The sequence below is a fragment of the Opisthocomus hoazin genome, chromosome 1 (assembly GCF_030867145.1).
Source record: "Opisthocomus hoazin isolate bOpiHoa1 chromosome 1, bOpiHoa1.hap1, whole genome shotgun sequence".
NCBI lineage: Eukaryota > Metazoa > Chordata > Aves > Opisthocomiformes > Opisthocomidae > Opisthocomus > Opisthocomus hoazin.
Window position 1 is genome coordinate 34,265,533 of NC_134414.1, and position 14,375 is coordinate 34,279,907.

General features: G+C 41.0%; 1 protein-coding gene across 1 annotated transcript in view; it reads left to right on the top strand.

Annotated features, from left to right (window-relative positions):
* KPNA3 (karyopherin subunit alpha 3) overlaps positions 1–14,375 on the top strand; it is a 52,733-nt gene that overhangs the window by 18,449 nt on the left and 19,909 nt on the right. The window contains exons 2-3 of the mRNA XM_075421519.1: positions 995–1,039; positions 14,111–14,200. Of these exons, the coding sequence (XP_075277634.1) occupies positions 995–1,039; positions 14,111–14,200 (135 nt within the window). The remainder of the gene's footprint in view (positions 1–994; positions 1,040–14,110; positions 14,201–14,375) is intronic.

Genomic DNA, 14,375 nt, shown 5'->3' on the forward strand with positions numbered 1-14,375 from the left:
AGTCTGCTCATTTCATTTTATCTGTGTTTGAGCTTTAGCATGTTTAGTAATGCCTGAGATGGCTGATGGGCAGTGCTGGTGTTTGCTGTGTACTGCTGGTCTTTGCTGATGCTTTTTAGCTTAGGGAAGTTATTTGCCCTAACTCGGAAGGAACGTGATAGCGGCAGTGAAGGTCAGTAGCAAGGACAGGACATAGAAAGTATTTTAAAAGGCTAATTTTAGTTAGTGTGGGTGATCTTTGTAGGCTGCCAGCAGTCATCCAGTCCCAATTTTTTCTGAATTGCATTCTGATGGTATTGTCTTTTCCACTGATTGTAAAATGAACCTAGGGAGGTTGCCTTTACTAGGCTAAAATTGTTCTTTCTCAATCTTGTGATCTCTTTTAGCTAAGAGGTATAGCAGCGTTGTAGAAAAGGCATCCTGAGTGCCCAGTATCTTTAAGGAGCTGAGATACTTACGGGCTGATTTTCCTTTACAGTGTTTAGGCTATAGATCCTAAGTAGACTCAGTGCCACTGTACTGCTTTGTTTCCTTTTGCCACAAGCCTAATGGGTCTTGTTATCATTGAGCTCAGTCATCTTCTGTCATTCGTGGTTGAATTTGGCCAGATAACTGCAATGGGTGGTATGTTTAGGTTGTGAATGTGATCATAAGTGAGTGTGAAACTGTCTAACCTGTATTTACTGCTGCTTTTGGTGTGCACATATGAACACCTGGAGAGTCATTCCACTGAAACTTCATGGGGAAGTCAATGTTTTCTGCCTTTGGGTTACTAATTGTTGTTTATGACAAAGGTTTCTGTAAGGTGTAGGATCTTAAAAACAAAACCCAAAAAACAACTTGTGCATCCTGCTGGGAAAGATTGAGTTAAAAATTACGCACAGTTTTCCATATCTTTGTGATGAATAGCTGCACTTTTGACCTAGAAACAACTGACTCCAGAACAAAACAATTCTTTCTTTTCATACAGATCTTTTTTATTTTTTATTTATAGACTATGAGAAGACACAGAAATGAAGTTACGATTGAATTGCGGAAGGTGAGTCTGCTTTTGTTTATCAACTTTGTCACTTCGCTAATAATGTGTCTTAGCTAAATATTTTGCCTTAAGCTTTGCTTTATGGCCCCAAACTTACATAGCAAAGTTGTAAATTTGTAGATTGTTAACTGCAGATTCTAATGTTAGTTTTACTCTCCAACTCCTTCAGCTCAGTACAGCACAACAGTACTGCTTTACTCCAGTGTATCGCTTGGAAATAATCCATGTTCAGTTTCTGTACCAGTTCTCATATTATTACAGTGAAGCTGTCAGCTGTTCAAATGTTTAAAGTCTCCAAATGGGAAAAGGGAGAGTTTCAGCATTTAGAAAGTGTGGATGTTTTTTTATTTTTGTTTTCTGGAAATTACTGCTTCTGTGCTGTAGAGGGAGTTAATTTTAGGGTCGTAAAATATAATTTTGGTTGTATTGGGTAAATGCCAATATATCTGGGAAGATCATGAGCATGAGAGGTGATCTAGTTCAGTGCTCTGCCTACATAAACAATTTGTTACACTGTTGTCATTCATAGCACTTCCAACAGCCTTTCAAAACACCTTAAATGTCTGCTGCCGAAGGACATTTTCACAGGCTAGACTACTCTTGGACTATGTGTATGAAGAGAAGGGTCTTGTGGCTCCTCAGACTGAAATTGCCTGTGTCCTTCTGGAAGGATGCAGGCCACAGCTGAGATTTAAATGGGACAGTGAAAAACAATTCTTAACACAGTATTCCTGTTTATGTTGAGTATGTTGTTGACTTGCACTCAATCTGCGATCTGTTACGTCCTTCGGACATTTCCTACAGTACTGCAAAGCGTGGGTGGTTGTTTACATTCTCTATTTTGCATAGTTGAATAAATACAGAAGTTTTAAACACAATTGCTGCTTGTCTTTTGAACCACGTCTGCTTTTGCCAGACTTTCTTAACCCAAATTGCTGTTCTGTTCCCCAGTATGCTTCAAGGCCTCCCCACTCTGGTATTACCCATGTTTTCTAATATTTTCATTGATGACTTGATGATGTGCTTTCAATATTGTAGATGTAGACCAAGCTCCTTTGGGTCTCCCATTTGATGCATATCTCCAGTTTGCCGGTTGACTTATTGACAGTCTGAGTGGCGCTTACTTAGGAGTGCACACCCACCCTTTTTCATCTAAATTTTTTTTTTCATTGTTTGCAAACCAACAGAGAAGACAAAAGCCTTGCTAAAATCAAGGTGAAGGGTTTGTAAATGGAAGTTATGTTGGTAGAAATTAGCTTGACTTGTTTTTGAGAAATTTTGTCTGCACTTATCACCTGCTTGTGTAGGAGCTACCAAAAATCTTGTGCTATAGTATTTTCCTGGGATCCTTCTGCTCCTCTTAAAAAGAGAGACCTTTTTTCTTTTTTTTCAGGTCTTAGAGAAAAACGTCTGTATCTCATTACAGTATCAAAAATGAATATTTGTAAGATTCATCTCGAGACTGTAAGAATTAGTTCAAGAAACCTAATTGGACCCAGATGACTGGGGGGGAATCTTAATACTTAACATGAGCATGATGTGTCATCTAAAAATTTTTCTCTAATATTTTCTTAATCAAAGAAACTAGCTGAAGATGTCTGAATATGTTGTGTGGCTTAAGCTGACTGTGGCCTCATCAGTACTGGCAGATGACCGAGGTGAGGAGAAAGCTACTTTAACATACAGGGGCAGATACCAAGTGAAAAATGAAATTACTCACTTTTTTGCTTAAAATGATTCAGGCAATTAATTTTGATACCTGAATTATCAGCCATTGAAGTTTATGATGACATATTAGAGGCCCTCTCTGTTCAGGACTAGTGTTGAGTCAAACTCACTGTATAACTGTGAGATCTGTACTGGGAAGAGTCTTTCACTGCACTTGGGCAGCGGATGCCTGCTAGCAAAGCAATTCTGTAAAAGGTGGTTTAGCTAATGCAGCATGTCCTCATACATCTCATTAAATTGAGACTGCATGCAAGCATTCCAGTGTAGTCTTTGGAGAGAGCTTTGCAGTGCAAAGTGAGAGTTTTAATTTTAATTTAATTATCATAATTGGTTTTTGCAACAGGTCACAATTTCAAGGCCATTTTATTACAGAAGCATGGTGGGGAGCAAGTAATAAGTTAAGACAGTGGATTGTTCTGTGTGGCAGGAATCTTGTATGTGCCAGTAATACGTGAGTGAAAATGAGGAAGAGGAAGCCTCTGAGCTGCTAGTGGCTTTTCACTGAAAACTGCACATGCAAAGATCAGTTAAGCATTTAGAGAATCCTAAGTGCTATATGTAGGTCAGACCGTAAATCAAGAGTGAACAGCAGCTGCAGAACTCTTAAATGCAGGAAGCTATGTTCTTCTGGAGTGTTTACTGGACATCATCTGCTGTAGAGGCCAGAAGAAGTCTGCTTTAATAAGAGATTCAGTGTGTGTCCAAGTAGTTGGTTTGCAGCAACTGAACCGGTGCTGGTGGGCACCTAGTTGCTGTGGGAACTCTGTGGCAGATGTAAGGCCATTGCTTCTGGTACAGAATTGGGGCTGAAATGTAAAGGGATATATTTTAATAAGCTTCAGCAGTGGAAAGGATAAACTGTAATATTGTAGCTTCAGTCTTCAGCCTGAAGAAGAGAAGGCTGCGAGGGGACCTTATAAATGCCTACAAATATCTGAAGGGTGGGTGTCAGGAGGATGGGGCCAAGCTCTTTTCAGTGGTGCCCAGTGACAGGACAAGGGGTAATGGGCACAAACTGAGGCACAGGAAGTTCCGTCTGAACATGAGGAGGAACTTCTTCTCTCTGAGGGTGACGGAGCACTGGAACAGGCTGCCCAGGGAGGTTGTGGAGTCTCCTTCTCTGGAGATATTCAAGACCTGCCTGGACAAGGTCCTGTGCAGCCTGCTGTAGGTGACCCTGCTTCGGTGGGGGGGTTGGACTAGATGACCCACAGAGGTCCCTTCCAACCCCTACTATTCTGTGATTCTGTGATTCATCGTTATGGCTAACAGTGCTACCCTAGTGTAAGTATGGCAAATTCAGGAAGTGTTTGTATTGATGTGACCTTAGTAGTCCATGACCTAGCGCCTCTTCAGAACGAAGGGGTATCTTCCCTTTATCCCAGCTATCCAGATGCAGAGCGTACACCTGGCATTTTAGAGAAAACAGGCAAATTAAGCATGTTCTTGATCTGTACAGTTGAAGCAGTACATAGTCATGGGCTTGTCTTTTGAATTAACTTTTGTATAAATATTAAATGAATGGATCTGATGAATCATAGAATCATAGAAAGCTTTGGGTCGGAAGGGACCCCGAGAGGTCATCTAGTCCAACCCCGCCACAGCAAGCAGGGACACCGCTAACTAGATCAGGTTGCTCAGAGCCCTGTCCAACCTGGTTTTGAATGTTTCCAGGGATGGGGCCTCCACTGCCTCTCTGGGCAACCCGTTCCAGTGTTTCACAACCCTCATTGTAAAGAATTTCTTCCTTATATCTAGCCTAAACCTACCTGTTTTAGCTTAAAACCATTACCCCTCGTCCTGTCACTGCTGTCTCTACTAAAAAGATTGTCCCCATCTTCCCTATAGGCTCCCTTTAAGTACTGAAAGGCTGCAATCAGGTCTCCCCGCAGCCTTTTCTTCTCCAGGCTGAACAAGTCCAACTCTCTCAGCCTGTCCTCATAGGAGAGGTGCTACAACCCGCGGATCATTTTTGTAGCCCTCCTTTGGACCCGCTCCAACAGTTCCATGTCCTTCTTGTGCTGAGGGCTCCAGAGCTGAACACAGTACTCCAGGTGAGGTCTCACCAGAGCAGAGTAGAGGGGCAGAATCACCTCCCTCGACCTGCTGGCCACGCTTCTCTTGATGCAGCCCAGGACACGGTTGGCCCTCTGGGCTGCCAGCACACATTGCCGGCTCATGTCCAGCCTTTCGTCTACCAGTACCTCCAAGTCCCTCTCAGCAGGGCTGCTCTCAGTCCTTTCATCCCCCAGCCTGTACTGATAGCGGGGTTTACCCCAGCCCAGGTGTAGGCCCTTGCACTTGGCCTTGTTGAACCTCATGAGGTTCGCACAGGCCCACCTCTCCAGCTTGTCCAGGTCCCTCTGGATGGCATCCTGTCCTTCTGGTGTCCCAACCGTACCACTCAGCTTGGTGTCATCTGCAAACTTGCTGAGGGTACACTCGATGTCGCTGTCCATGTCATTGATAAATATATTGAACAGCAGCGGTCCCAGTGTGGACCCCTGAGGGACTCCACTCGTCACTGGTCTCCATCCGGACATTGAGCTGTTGACCACTACCGTTTGGCTGCGACCATCCAACCAATTCCTTATCCACCGAACGGTCCACCCATCAAATTGTGGGGGACCATGTCAAAGGCTTTACAAAAATCCAGAAGTTGCTTACATCTCTGTTTGTGAGATAGAATAAATTAAAAAAAAAAACAAACACAGGTTTGGACAGTAGTAAACAATTTCTGCGTGCATTAGTGTGAGTTGTTTATTCTTTTGAGATTACAGACATCAAGGTGCGTTTGCAGCACTTTGTGTTTTGAGAAGATATTATCTCTATTCACCATCTTCACACCTAATTCAGAAAGAAACTTTACTTGTGTCCTTTTTTTTCTTTTCTCAATCATTTATTATTTGATTAGGAATTGAGTTAACAAAGCTATCTCTGACATGAAAGAGTAGCAGTTGTCTAGCAGAATACTGGCCGAGGTGTGGGTTAGCACCGTGAGCCAGTCAGATGACACTCATCTGATGGTCAGGTGCCCTTTTCTCACTCCATATTGACCTTACTGAACATGTGTTTTACGCATTTTGGGAATGGACCTTCTACACTTCTGGAAAGATGGTCTTGGTCTCTGGCTATATTGTTATGCGGCAGTGGGCCTAAGAGCTCGTAACAGTAGCCATCTCTCCAGACAGACAAGGCAACAATGTCAGTTTTGGTGATGGACACTGTCTCAGGATTTAGAACTTAAGCTTCTCAGTATGGTGTCTTGGTGATGTTTTATTTATAATGGTTATCACTTAATTTCAGTGAAACCCAAAGGTGGCTCTGTTAGCAACAAGGACCTTAGAATTTATTGGCTAACCTAGCTGATTAATCTCACTCTAAAGGGGAGTAGGGTGGGTGAGTAATGGTTAGGATTCAGTTTAAGGTTCCCTACCTAAATGAAGCCTGTAACTCTATTGATGCGAGAGATCCTTTTATTCTAGGTGCTCGGCTTTCTCTGAGGAGGAAGCTGGACTTGGGCCACTTGTGTGCTTTAGGAAAGGTAGATTTTAGCCAGATCAATGCCATGGTCATTGAGTTAGATGCCACCCTTCAAAGGAAGCCTTAACACTCGAAACCTCAGCAGAAACAGAGGATCCTGTCCTTCTTTAAGGCCTGCTAACTAACTGGAATCCTAAGAACTTCCAGGATCTCTCACAAGGCTTATTTTTTACTTTCTTGGCAAACTCAGGGGCTTCTGAGCGCTCATAGGCATGAGCTCATGAAAGCCCTAATTGCCAATTAAGTTTGATGCAAGGCAAAGCAATTATTTGCTAAACAGGTGGTGGATTAAGGAGCCATGAGCATATGTCTCTCTTACCTGTTTCTCTGGTATACTGTACTTGTTGTCTCTGCTCTGATCTTTCTTAAATAGGATTCCTTATGTCCACAGTAGCTCCTAAATATTAAGTAGTGAGCCTTGAAGAAAGGAGTCTGTTTTCATCTTGCTGGGAGAGCCAGGGTTGGGAATAATCTTCTTCTGATTCTCAGGAAGTCTGAGAATGCAAAATTAAAAAACATTCCACATTTTCAGGTTCAGGATAGTAGAACTTGCTTTGGTTATGTATCTTTTCCAGCTCGATGTGAACGTATAGCTTTTTATTCACTGTAAAGTATACTTTTTTTGGACATAAATCTACCAACTTCAAAGAAACATCTACAATCACAGGGAGGCTGAAGCACTATTAGTATTTTTTCTGGAGGCTTCCCTATCCAGTGTTAGTAGCACAAACTCTTGGGGCAGAACTTGCATCTACCTTGCCTTGACTGATTCCTCAAAAAAAAAAAAAAAAAAAAAAAAAAGCCCTAGGAGGAAAATTACATTCTCAGTGCGTTCTTCTGGACGGTTAGTTGAAAAGGGCTGTGAAGAAATCCCTTGGAGGCTTGCTTGAATCCATTTTAGTACAAGCATGCTTTTGCCTAACTTCACAGGCCTCAATCCTTGCAACCTGTGCTTGGGGCTGTTGGGCCACACACTGGTGCACACGCATGTGGCTACTTATTATCAGTCAACCTGTGTATCTTCAGAGAAGGATGTGCACTAGCCAAACAGGAATATTGTGACTACTGTCTGCTGTCACAAGGGTGAGTTAGCAGAACTCAAATGTAGAAAAATTGGCTTTGTCTTCAAACTGCATATCTGTAGCTCTGCTCTGTGTCTGAAGAACAGTCTTGGAATCTATTTGACCGTCTCTGGATGCGAGGGACCCAGCTCACTAAGCATGTAGGGTATGAATTTGATATCCGTGGATTGTAGGATAATCAAATTGACCTGTTCAGCCTTTTTAGAGGTTTACATTTTTAAATCTTGCTAGGTGTTAATGAGTTCTAAGATGGTAAGTAGAGCCAGCTAATGGTCCTTTCCCAGCCGTTAAAGAAATTGAGTGTTTCCCCAGGTTCAAATCCAAGAGCTGTTACTAGAAATTCAGTCAGGCTAGATAGCCCACCTAAGAAAACTTTCATTAAGAGGATATTCAGTAGAGGTTTTCAGAGCATGCCTTTACCATGATGAGGTTCAAGTGACAGGCATTTTCTTTTTCTTCATGATGGACTTTTTCTTTGTGGCAGGTGCTTTCACCCCCCAAAACCAAAATTGGTGATTACATGTCATTGAAACCTTAGAAATTCATCTCAGTCTGTCACAGCAGTGGTAGCTTAAAAGGGACAGCCAGACATCTTGAATCTACCTTGCTCAGTGGCATGATCCGTTAGTCTTTCCTAGAATGTGAAAGTGGAGGCAAGAGCTGCTGGCTATCTATGATTATAGTTAATGCTGGTTAGCACTCCAGTTCTTAATGTTGAGATGTTCTGGAAGTTGTGCTTTTTGTCCACAGAGGACTCAAACATCCTAACTTTCAAGCCAAAAGAGCTTCTTCCTACTAGCCACTGAGTTCCTAAACTTTTCCCTGACCTGAAGAAGCATTTTATAATAGTCTTTGTTCCCTGGGGGCAAAGATTTTCATCTTCATTTCTTTTCTCTTTTGATCTTGAAGCTTTCCAACAGAGTTGAGACTCTTCATAGAGTTTTCCCATGTGTAAAATGCTGAAAAGCATGTATGAAATCATATTCAACACCTTCCACAGCTCCATTAGAGTATGCTATTGGCCTATAGTACTAAGTGTAATGCAGTGCATAAATTGATGGACATCCTCTTTGTCCGCGAGGATTCTTCTGCTGTTAATCACGTTGTCTTTGAAACTTGTTTGCATTGATAGCTATTGTTTTAAATCCTGTGGCCATCTCCCAAGAAAGTCAGCAAGAAGTACTGGAATCTGCAGTATTTGCATGCTTACTGTTCATGCAGCCTAACCTTTCCACTGGCAGTGAAGCAAACAAAATAGGTTTATGTCATCAAAAACTCTTTAATAGATCGTCACTCTGGACAAGGAAGTGCACTTGTGATATCATTAGTGTTGTTTCTAACCATTTGGCACTTTTGTCTGGCATATATGTCCACAAACCTTTTTTTCATGTGGATACCATTGTATACTGTTGTAGTGTGATCTCTACCAGAGTGCTGACAAGCTCATAACCAGCAATCAGCTGCTGTTTATAAACTCTCAGACCGTATTGTACATAGCAGCTGTGGTTCAGGCAGTGGTTGAGGATCTTCACTTTTAAAGGAGACCTGCTTGGTTTCGTTGGTGGCAAGGTCTTACCCTTCATCAGGGATTCTAGTTTGATGCCTGTCCCTTTGAAAAATCTGTCACCAGTCCTTCAGCAGAAGAGCTGTACCCAGGTCTGCTTATTTGTCTTCAGCTTCACCACAGGAACCTACAGAAGCAGCTGGTGCTGTGATCTAGGAAAAAACTTTGGAGTTTGTCACAGTATGACAAAAATGCAAGCATTTTAAGGTCATGCCAAGGTGCAGATCATGTTCTTTTACCTTATGCAGGGGAGTGATTGGTCTATCAAATTACTGTATACAGTGGTTTAGCTGTCCAGGAATTGGACACCTTTGCAAATGGACAGAGCTGTTTCAAATAGCCTTAGAGACACTTTTTAGGACTGGAAGGTTCCATGAACACTTTGACTTCATAAGAAATGCTAGTAAGAATAGCTTTTCCTTAGTAAGAAAGTTTTAGTGCTTCTCGATAAGTACTAGCCTCTCTGTGGAAGCTCCTCTATACATGTTCTTAACTTGCAGTCCAGCCATATGCAAACAGTGAGTAGCTACAGGAACATTCTTGCTTGTTCTTACTTTCCCTGCCTAAGGTAATTTTTTCTGGAGCCCATTACACCATATGACTGACAGTCTGAAGATGTTGCCTGCATTCACAGAAATTCCAGCGTCAACCTGTGGTCAGTTACATCCTGTGAAGGAGGGTGGAATATTTTGGCATTAGAATATACATGCCTACTCATGCTTATTTTGGTTAACATTACGTTAGGAAGCATTCTCTTAGGCATACTCACATTGCCAAAGGAATTAGTTAATTCTGCACGCAGGTATAAAAGGCTCTCTAAGGACTTATTAACTTGCTTGCTGGAATGGGTGGGAACTAGCCTCTTGGTTAGCTCAGTCGTGATGTATTTTATGGCTATCTTTAATATACAGCTGCAAATAAAAGGCTTTTCAGTGTTACTCTGTCTTACCAGGCTAAGATTTCTAATTAGTCTGATGCAGGTTTCCTCTTGTCAAGAGACACTGTCCCACAGTGGAGTTTAAACCTGGGTTATGTATGTTTGATGGGTAAGAGTTTGACATGTTGTTCCTTTATTACCATCTTCACTGTTCATGGCCTCCGAGTGGGATGTCTGCATTCCTGATAGCTGCAGGACAGTTAGTTGGAGATCCATATTCTTCCACCTCACGGCCTACTACAGCCATTAGGAGAACAGTCCTTCAGTATGTATTCATCTAGGGATTCGTTGAACTCTTCTCCAGGTGAATGGAGTTTTTTGAGTAGTACTGTGTGCTGTTTGGAGATGTCCATGCATACATTGACGCAGTGAGTAATTGCTGAAGGAGACAGACAAGTTCTTTGGTAACTATGTGTTCATTCACAGCCTGCCCTTCTTTCTTCTTTGTTTGTCCAAGTCCCTGAGAGATTTCTAGGAAATGGGAAGAACTTAAAAAGAAACATGTTCACCACCCATTTTATGGCCGCAAGCAGAGAGAATTTGTGCATGCCCCTCTAAATACTGCTCAAGCAAATTATTTCAGCTAATGGTACTTGCATAGAAGTGCACCTACTGTGAGTAAACATGAAATGTGTGTCGAATAATGGTTACAGGCAGGTAGTCTTTCTGAAGTTCTTCAGGTTAAGTGGCATGGAATAATCTAGTGCTTTGTCCACTGGCGTTCTCTAGACTTAACTGCCTGGTGTTTATGGAAAGTGATTTTTCCAGCTGTTTGGCTGCTGAAGGCCATGCAGCTCCTTCCTGACTTTGTGTGAGGACACTGTTTGGTCACCTGCAGAGGGACTCTGGCTTTGTTCCAGCTATATTCTCTGTACTCCAGCCACTGTCATCCTGCTATTTCAGGATGTTTGAGAGAGGATCTCAAGATACATCTTCATTCTTGCTTTCTGGAGTAAATGGATACCCTAGCCCTTGTGTTACATGCTAGTAGAGGCACAACTCTGACAAACACTGATCACTCAGAATGATGTAATTGGATATGTTGAAGAGATAGACACATCTATAGAGGGATATGCATTCATATTCAGTACCAGAGTTGTTGCAGTGTGACTTTGCTTTTTGCATCCAAAGACTTCCAGATCTTTTAAGCTAGAAAATGTGATTTCAATTGTTTCTAGTTAATGTCTTTGGGAGGAAAAATATTGAGGGTGGAAGTAATGTGCATGATAGATGCAGCCCACAAGTATGTGAATGTCGAATATTCTTATCCATTTTAATAACGTGGTCTTCATTCTGAACGGATGCCATCTATTTAATGTCAACATAAATGAGAAGGCTTTGGCCTTATTTAAGTTTCCACTTATAGTAGCAGTGAAGTACTATGACTTTAATTGGCTCTTGCATACGCTCTGCAAGGGTCGAAGCTCTCCGAGGTGCATCCATTCTGTGCCAGCGTAGATGTTTTTGTGGGAAGCAATGTGGAATGGTAGTGTACCGGTTTCTCTTCCCAAATATGAGGACAGTTCCTTCAGGTCGGAGTACTTGGTGGTGAGGGAATCTGCTAATACAGTGATGTGAAACAGCTAAATGGGAGAATCTACTGTTTGAGCTCTTAAAAAGCTTTATCTTTTTTTCCTGACGGAAGAATCGTGAAAATAACAAATGAGATACTGTGACATTTCCTAACTAGAATTTTGTTTTCAGTAAGTTCAATAAAAATAGTTTGCTAAGTTCTTGACTATTCTATGTATCTCATCTTTTGAATCAAAGAATCTGCAAGAGGCCTGCATCTAAAAGGCTTTTTTACAAAAGTTTAAAAGCAGAGATCACCTGTCTTTATTGCAGGATCTTGCAAAACACATAGTTGAGTGCTGCTGATACCGGATCATTTGTTTGAAAAACAAGTAGATACCACCAGCTGAATCTGTGAATAACAACTCTCACAACAAGCACATTTTCCAAAAACCCTGCAAAGCTCCTGCTCTGAATTTTGTGAGTGTGAGATCTAGAAAATCCAACCAAATACTTTAGGCAGAACAGAATCAGAAAACCCTGCCTTGCTCTGGAGTAGTTTACTGTTAATGACAAAGAAACTCAGCCCTTCCCAGTAAATGATTTAATATAAATCCTGTAACTTACTCCAGCAGACAGTGGGTGGCGGTTCTGCACGAAGACCTCAATTCCTTCAGTCTGCACCTTTTCAGTAGACAGAGAATGTCTTCTGGGCCACCCTCATAACTAATTGTCTCCCTGTACATCCGCGCATGTGTTGTCTTGCTCACCACCATGAACTGTGATGATACCTCAGGTGGGAAGAGAAGGACAGTAGGACTGAAAACATCAGGACATTCCTCCAGCTTAAATCTCTTCTCCCAGGATTGGCTCGTTTCACCGTAACAGCACAGCTGGTCCGTTCATCTGAGGCAGGAGGGAGGCCTTTCCTCCATGGGGAGATAGCTGTGTGCTGAAGAAAGCTGACCCGCTCATGGTCCAGCCCCTGCAGTTGCCAAAGTATAGGCTATGGTTTAGACAAATAATAGGAAAAGGAATTCTACTTGAGCGAAGCTAGGTTGACTGGGGTTGAATGATGTTTCCTCTTTGCTTAAAATGGCATTGCCAAGTACTTATTTGGAAATATGAGAGGAATATATTGTAGGTCTTTACAGTGAGTGCATTCTTCAGTGCGTACCTACCTAATGCAGTTTGTCTGCATAGCACTGTTTTCTCAGCGTTTAACTGCCTGCTCATTTCAGTCTTCCTTCCCTCCAGAAACACTTGACAGCAAAGTATCTTTAGTGCTTGTGTGAATGGATGTGCTCTCAGTATGCTGCCATTACTGAACAGCTCTGGAGAGGCTGCCATAGCTGATCTATGTGATCTTGTGCGCTCCTCAAGGATTTAGTTTCTGTACTTGACAAAAACTAAACTATGTTAAGTTTGTGGAATGTTGTCTTCTGCGTTAAAGGGCTGTTTAATTCTGGTGCTTGTTTATTGTTTTAGCACTCTCTTATCTGAAAAAAAAAAATCTTAATATATTGCTTGTGATCCTTTCAAACTGAGGCTGGAAAAGTTATTTTAAATTATTAAAATGTCTAAAAATTAAGCAAGTAACAAATTTTGGAAATGAGCTTGCTGTTTTTTGTAACATACAATAAAATAAAATATCGAGGATTCCTTCGAAGCGTGATTCTGTTTAGAGTTTTTTTCATGTTTCAAGCAAAGTATGGTGTAATATGACGTCTATAGTCAGTACTGTTTGATTATCAGATAATTGTTTGGAGACTGAAAAGCCTGCCTTTCCTTGCTAGTATAATAGATTTGCTTTAGGTGTTGTAGCTGTTTGTTACACCTTTTCAATGTTTTGCCTCGTTAGAGACTGAAATCTTAATGTGCTTATTAAAAAAAAAAACAACCACAGAAAGGTGTTCATATATATATACATTCTGCATCATCATCTTCTATTGCCCATTCTGTCTTTGACTGTACCTCTGGATATACCCAACAAAAGATAAAGTCTGAAATTTAGAGAAGACTGTGTCATACTTTTGGAATAATACTTTGAAGACATTTCAGATTTGGGAAAAAGTGCATTTGGATACAGTTACAATTGATGATTTGATTCTTTTTAAATTGGGGCTTTAGGTGTTCAAATAGCCTAATTAAGCAAGGTAGAAACGTTGAATGGGTACTTTAGCACTGAAAAGGTAATTTTTTCTTCAGTAATTCCTTAAAGGAGCTAAGGCTGGAGGGTGCTTTTGTTTTAAGTCAGAAATTAGGTGAACAGTGTGACTGGGAAATAGTACAAGTGTCTGTACATGGAGCGTGCTACTTTACACACAAGAAGAAGATACATGTAACCAGGGAACTTTGAAGTAGGTTTAGCTGAAAACTACTCTTAGGCTGGAAAATAATTTGTTACATGTGGCTAAATGTTAATGTCATGCAGATGTATGTGTATTATAAATGTCTGTTAGAAAATGGATCCCCAAACTGTAGGTTTTACTTCACTTGCATGTCATGGTTTGATATAGTTCTGTCTGTGATTAGCAAGCTGCTAGATTCTTACAGCTGAAATACTGCAAATTCTATTTGCAGTTACAAATGCCTTTTAAAAAAAACCCAATCTTATCTAAACTTTTATTTTGAAAGGGGCCATTATCGCCTCACCCTGCATTAAAAAGGATTAAGTGTCTTTATTTTTTGTCATTCCTTTACAGAACAAGAGAGATGAACATCTTTTGAAAAAAAGAAATGTTCCCCAAGAAGAAAGTCTAGAAGATTCTGATGTTGATGCTGACTTCAAAGCAGTAAGTTCCTTGATTCTGGAATTACTTTTAAAACTTCAATGGTGTCTCAAAACAATGTATTCTGTTTTTATTTTAACACTGGAAGTCTTACAGTTGTTTGAAAGCAAAATTATGAACTGATGCACTGTTAAAATTAGTTTGCTTGTATTAAATTTTTTAAAAGAATGTAGTGTAG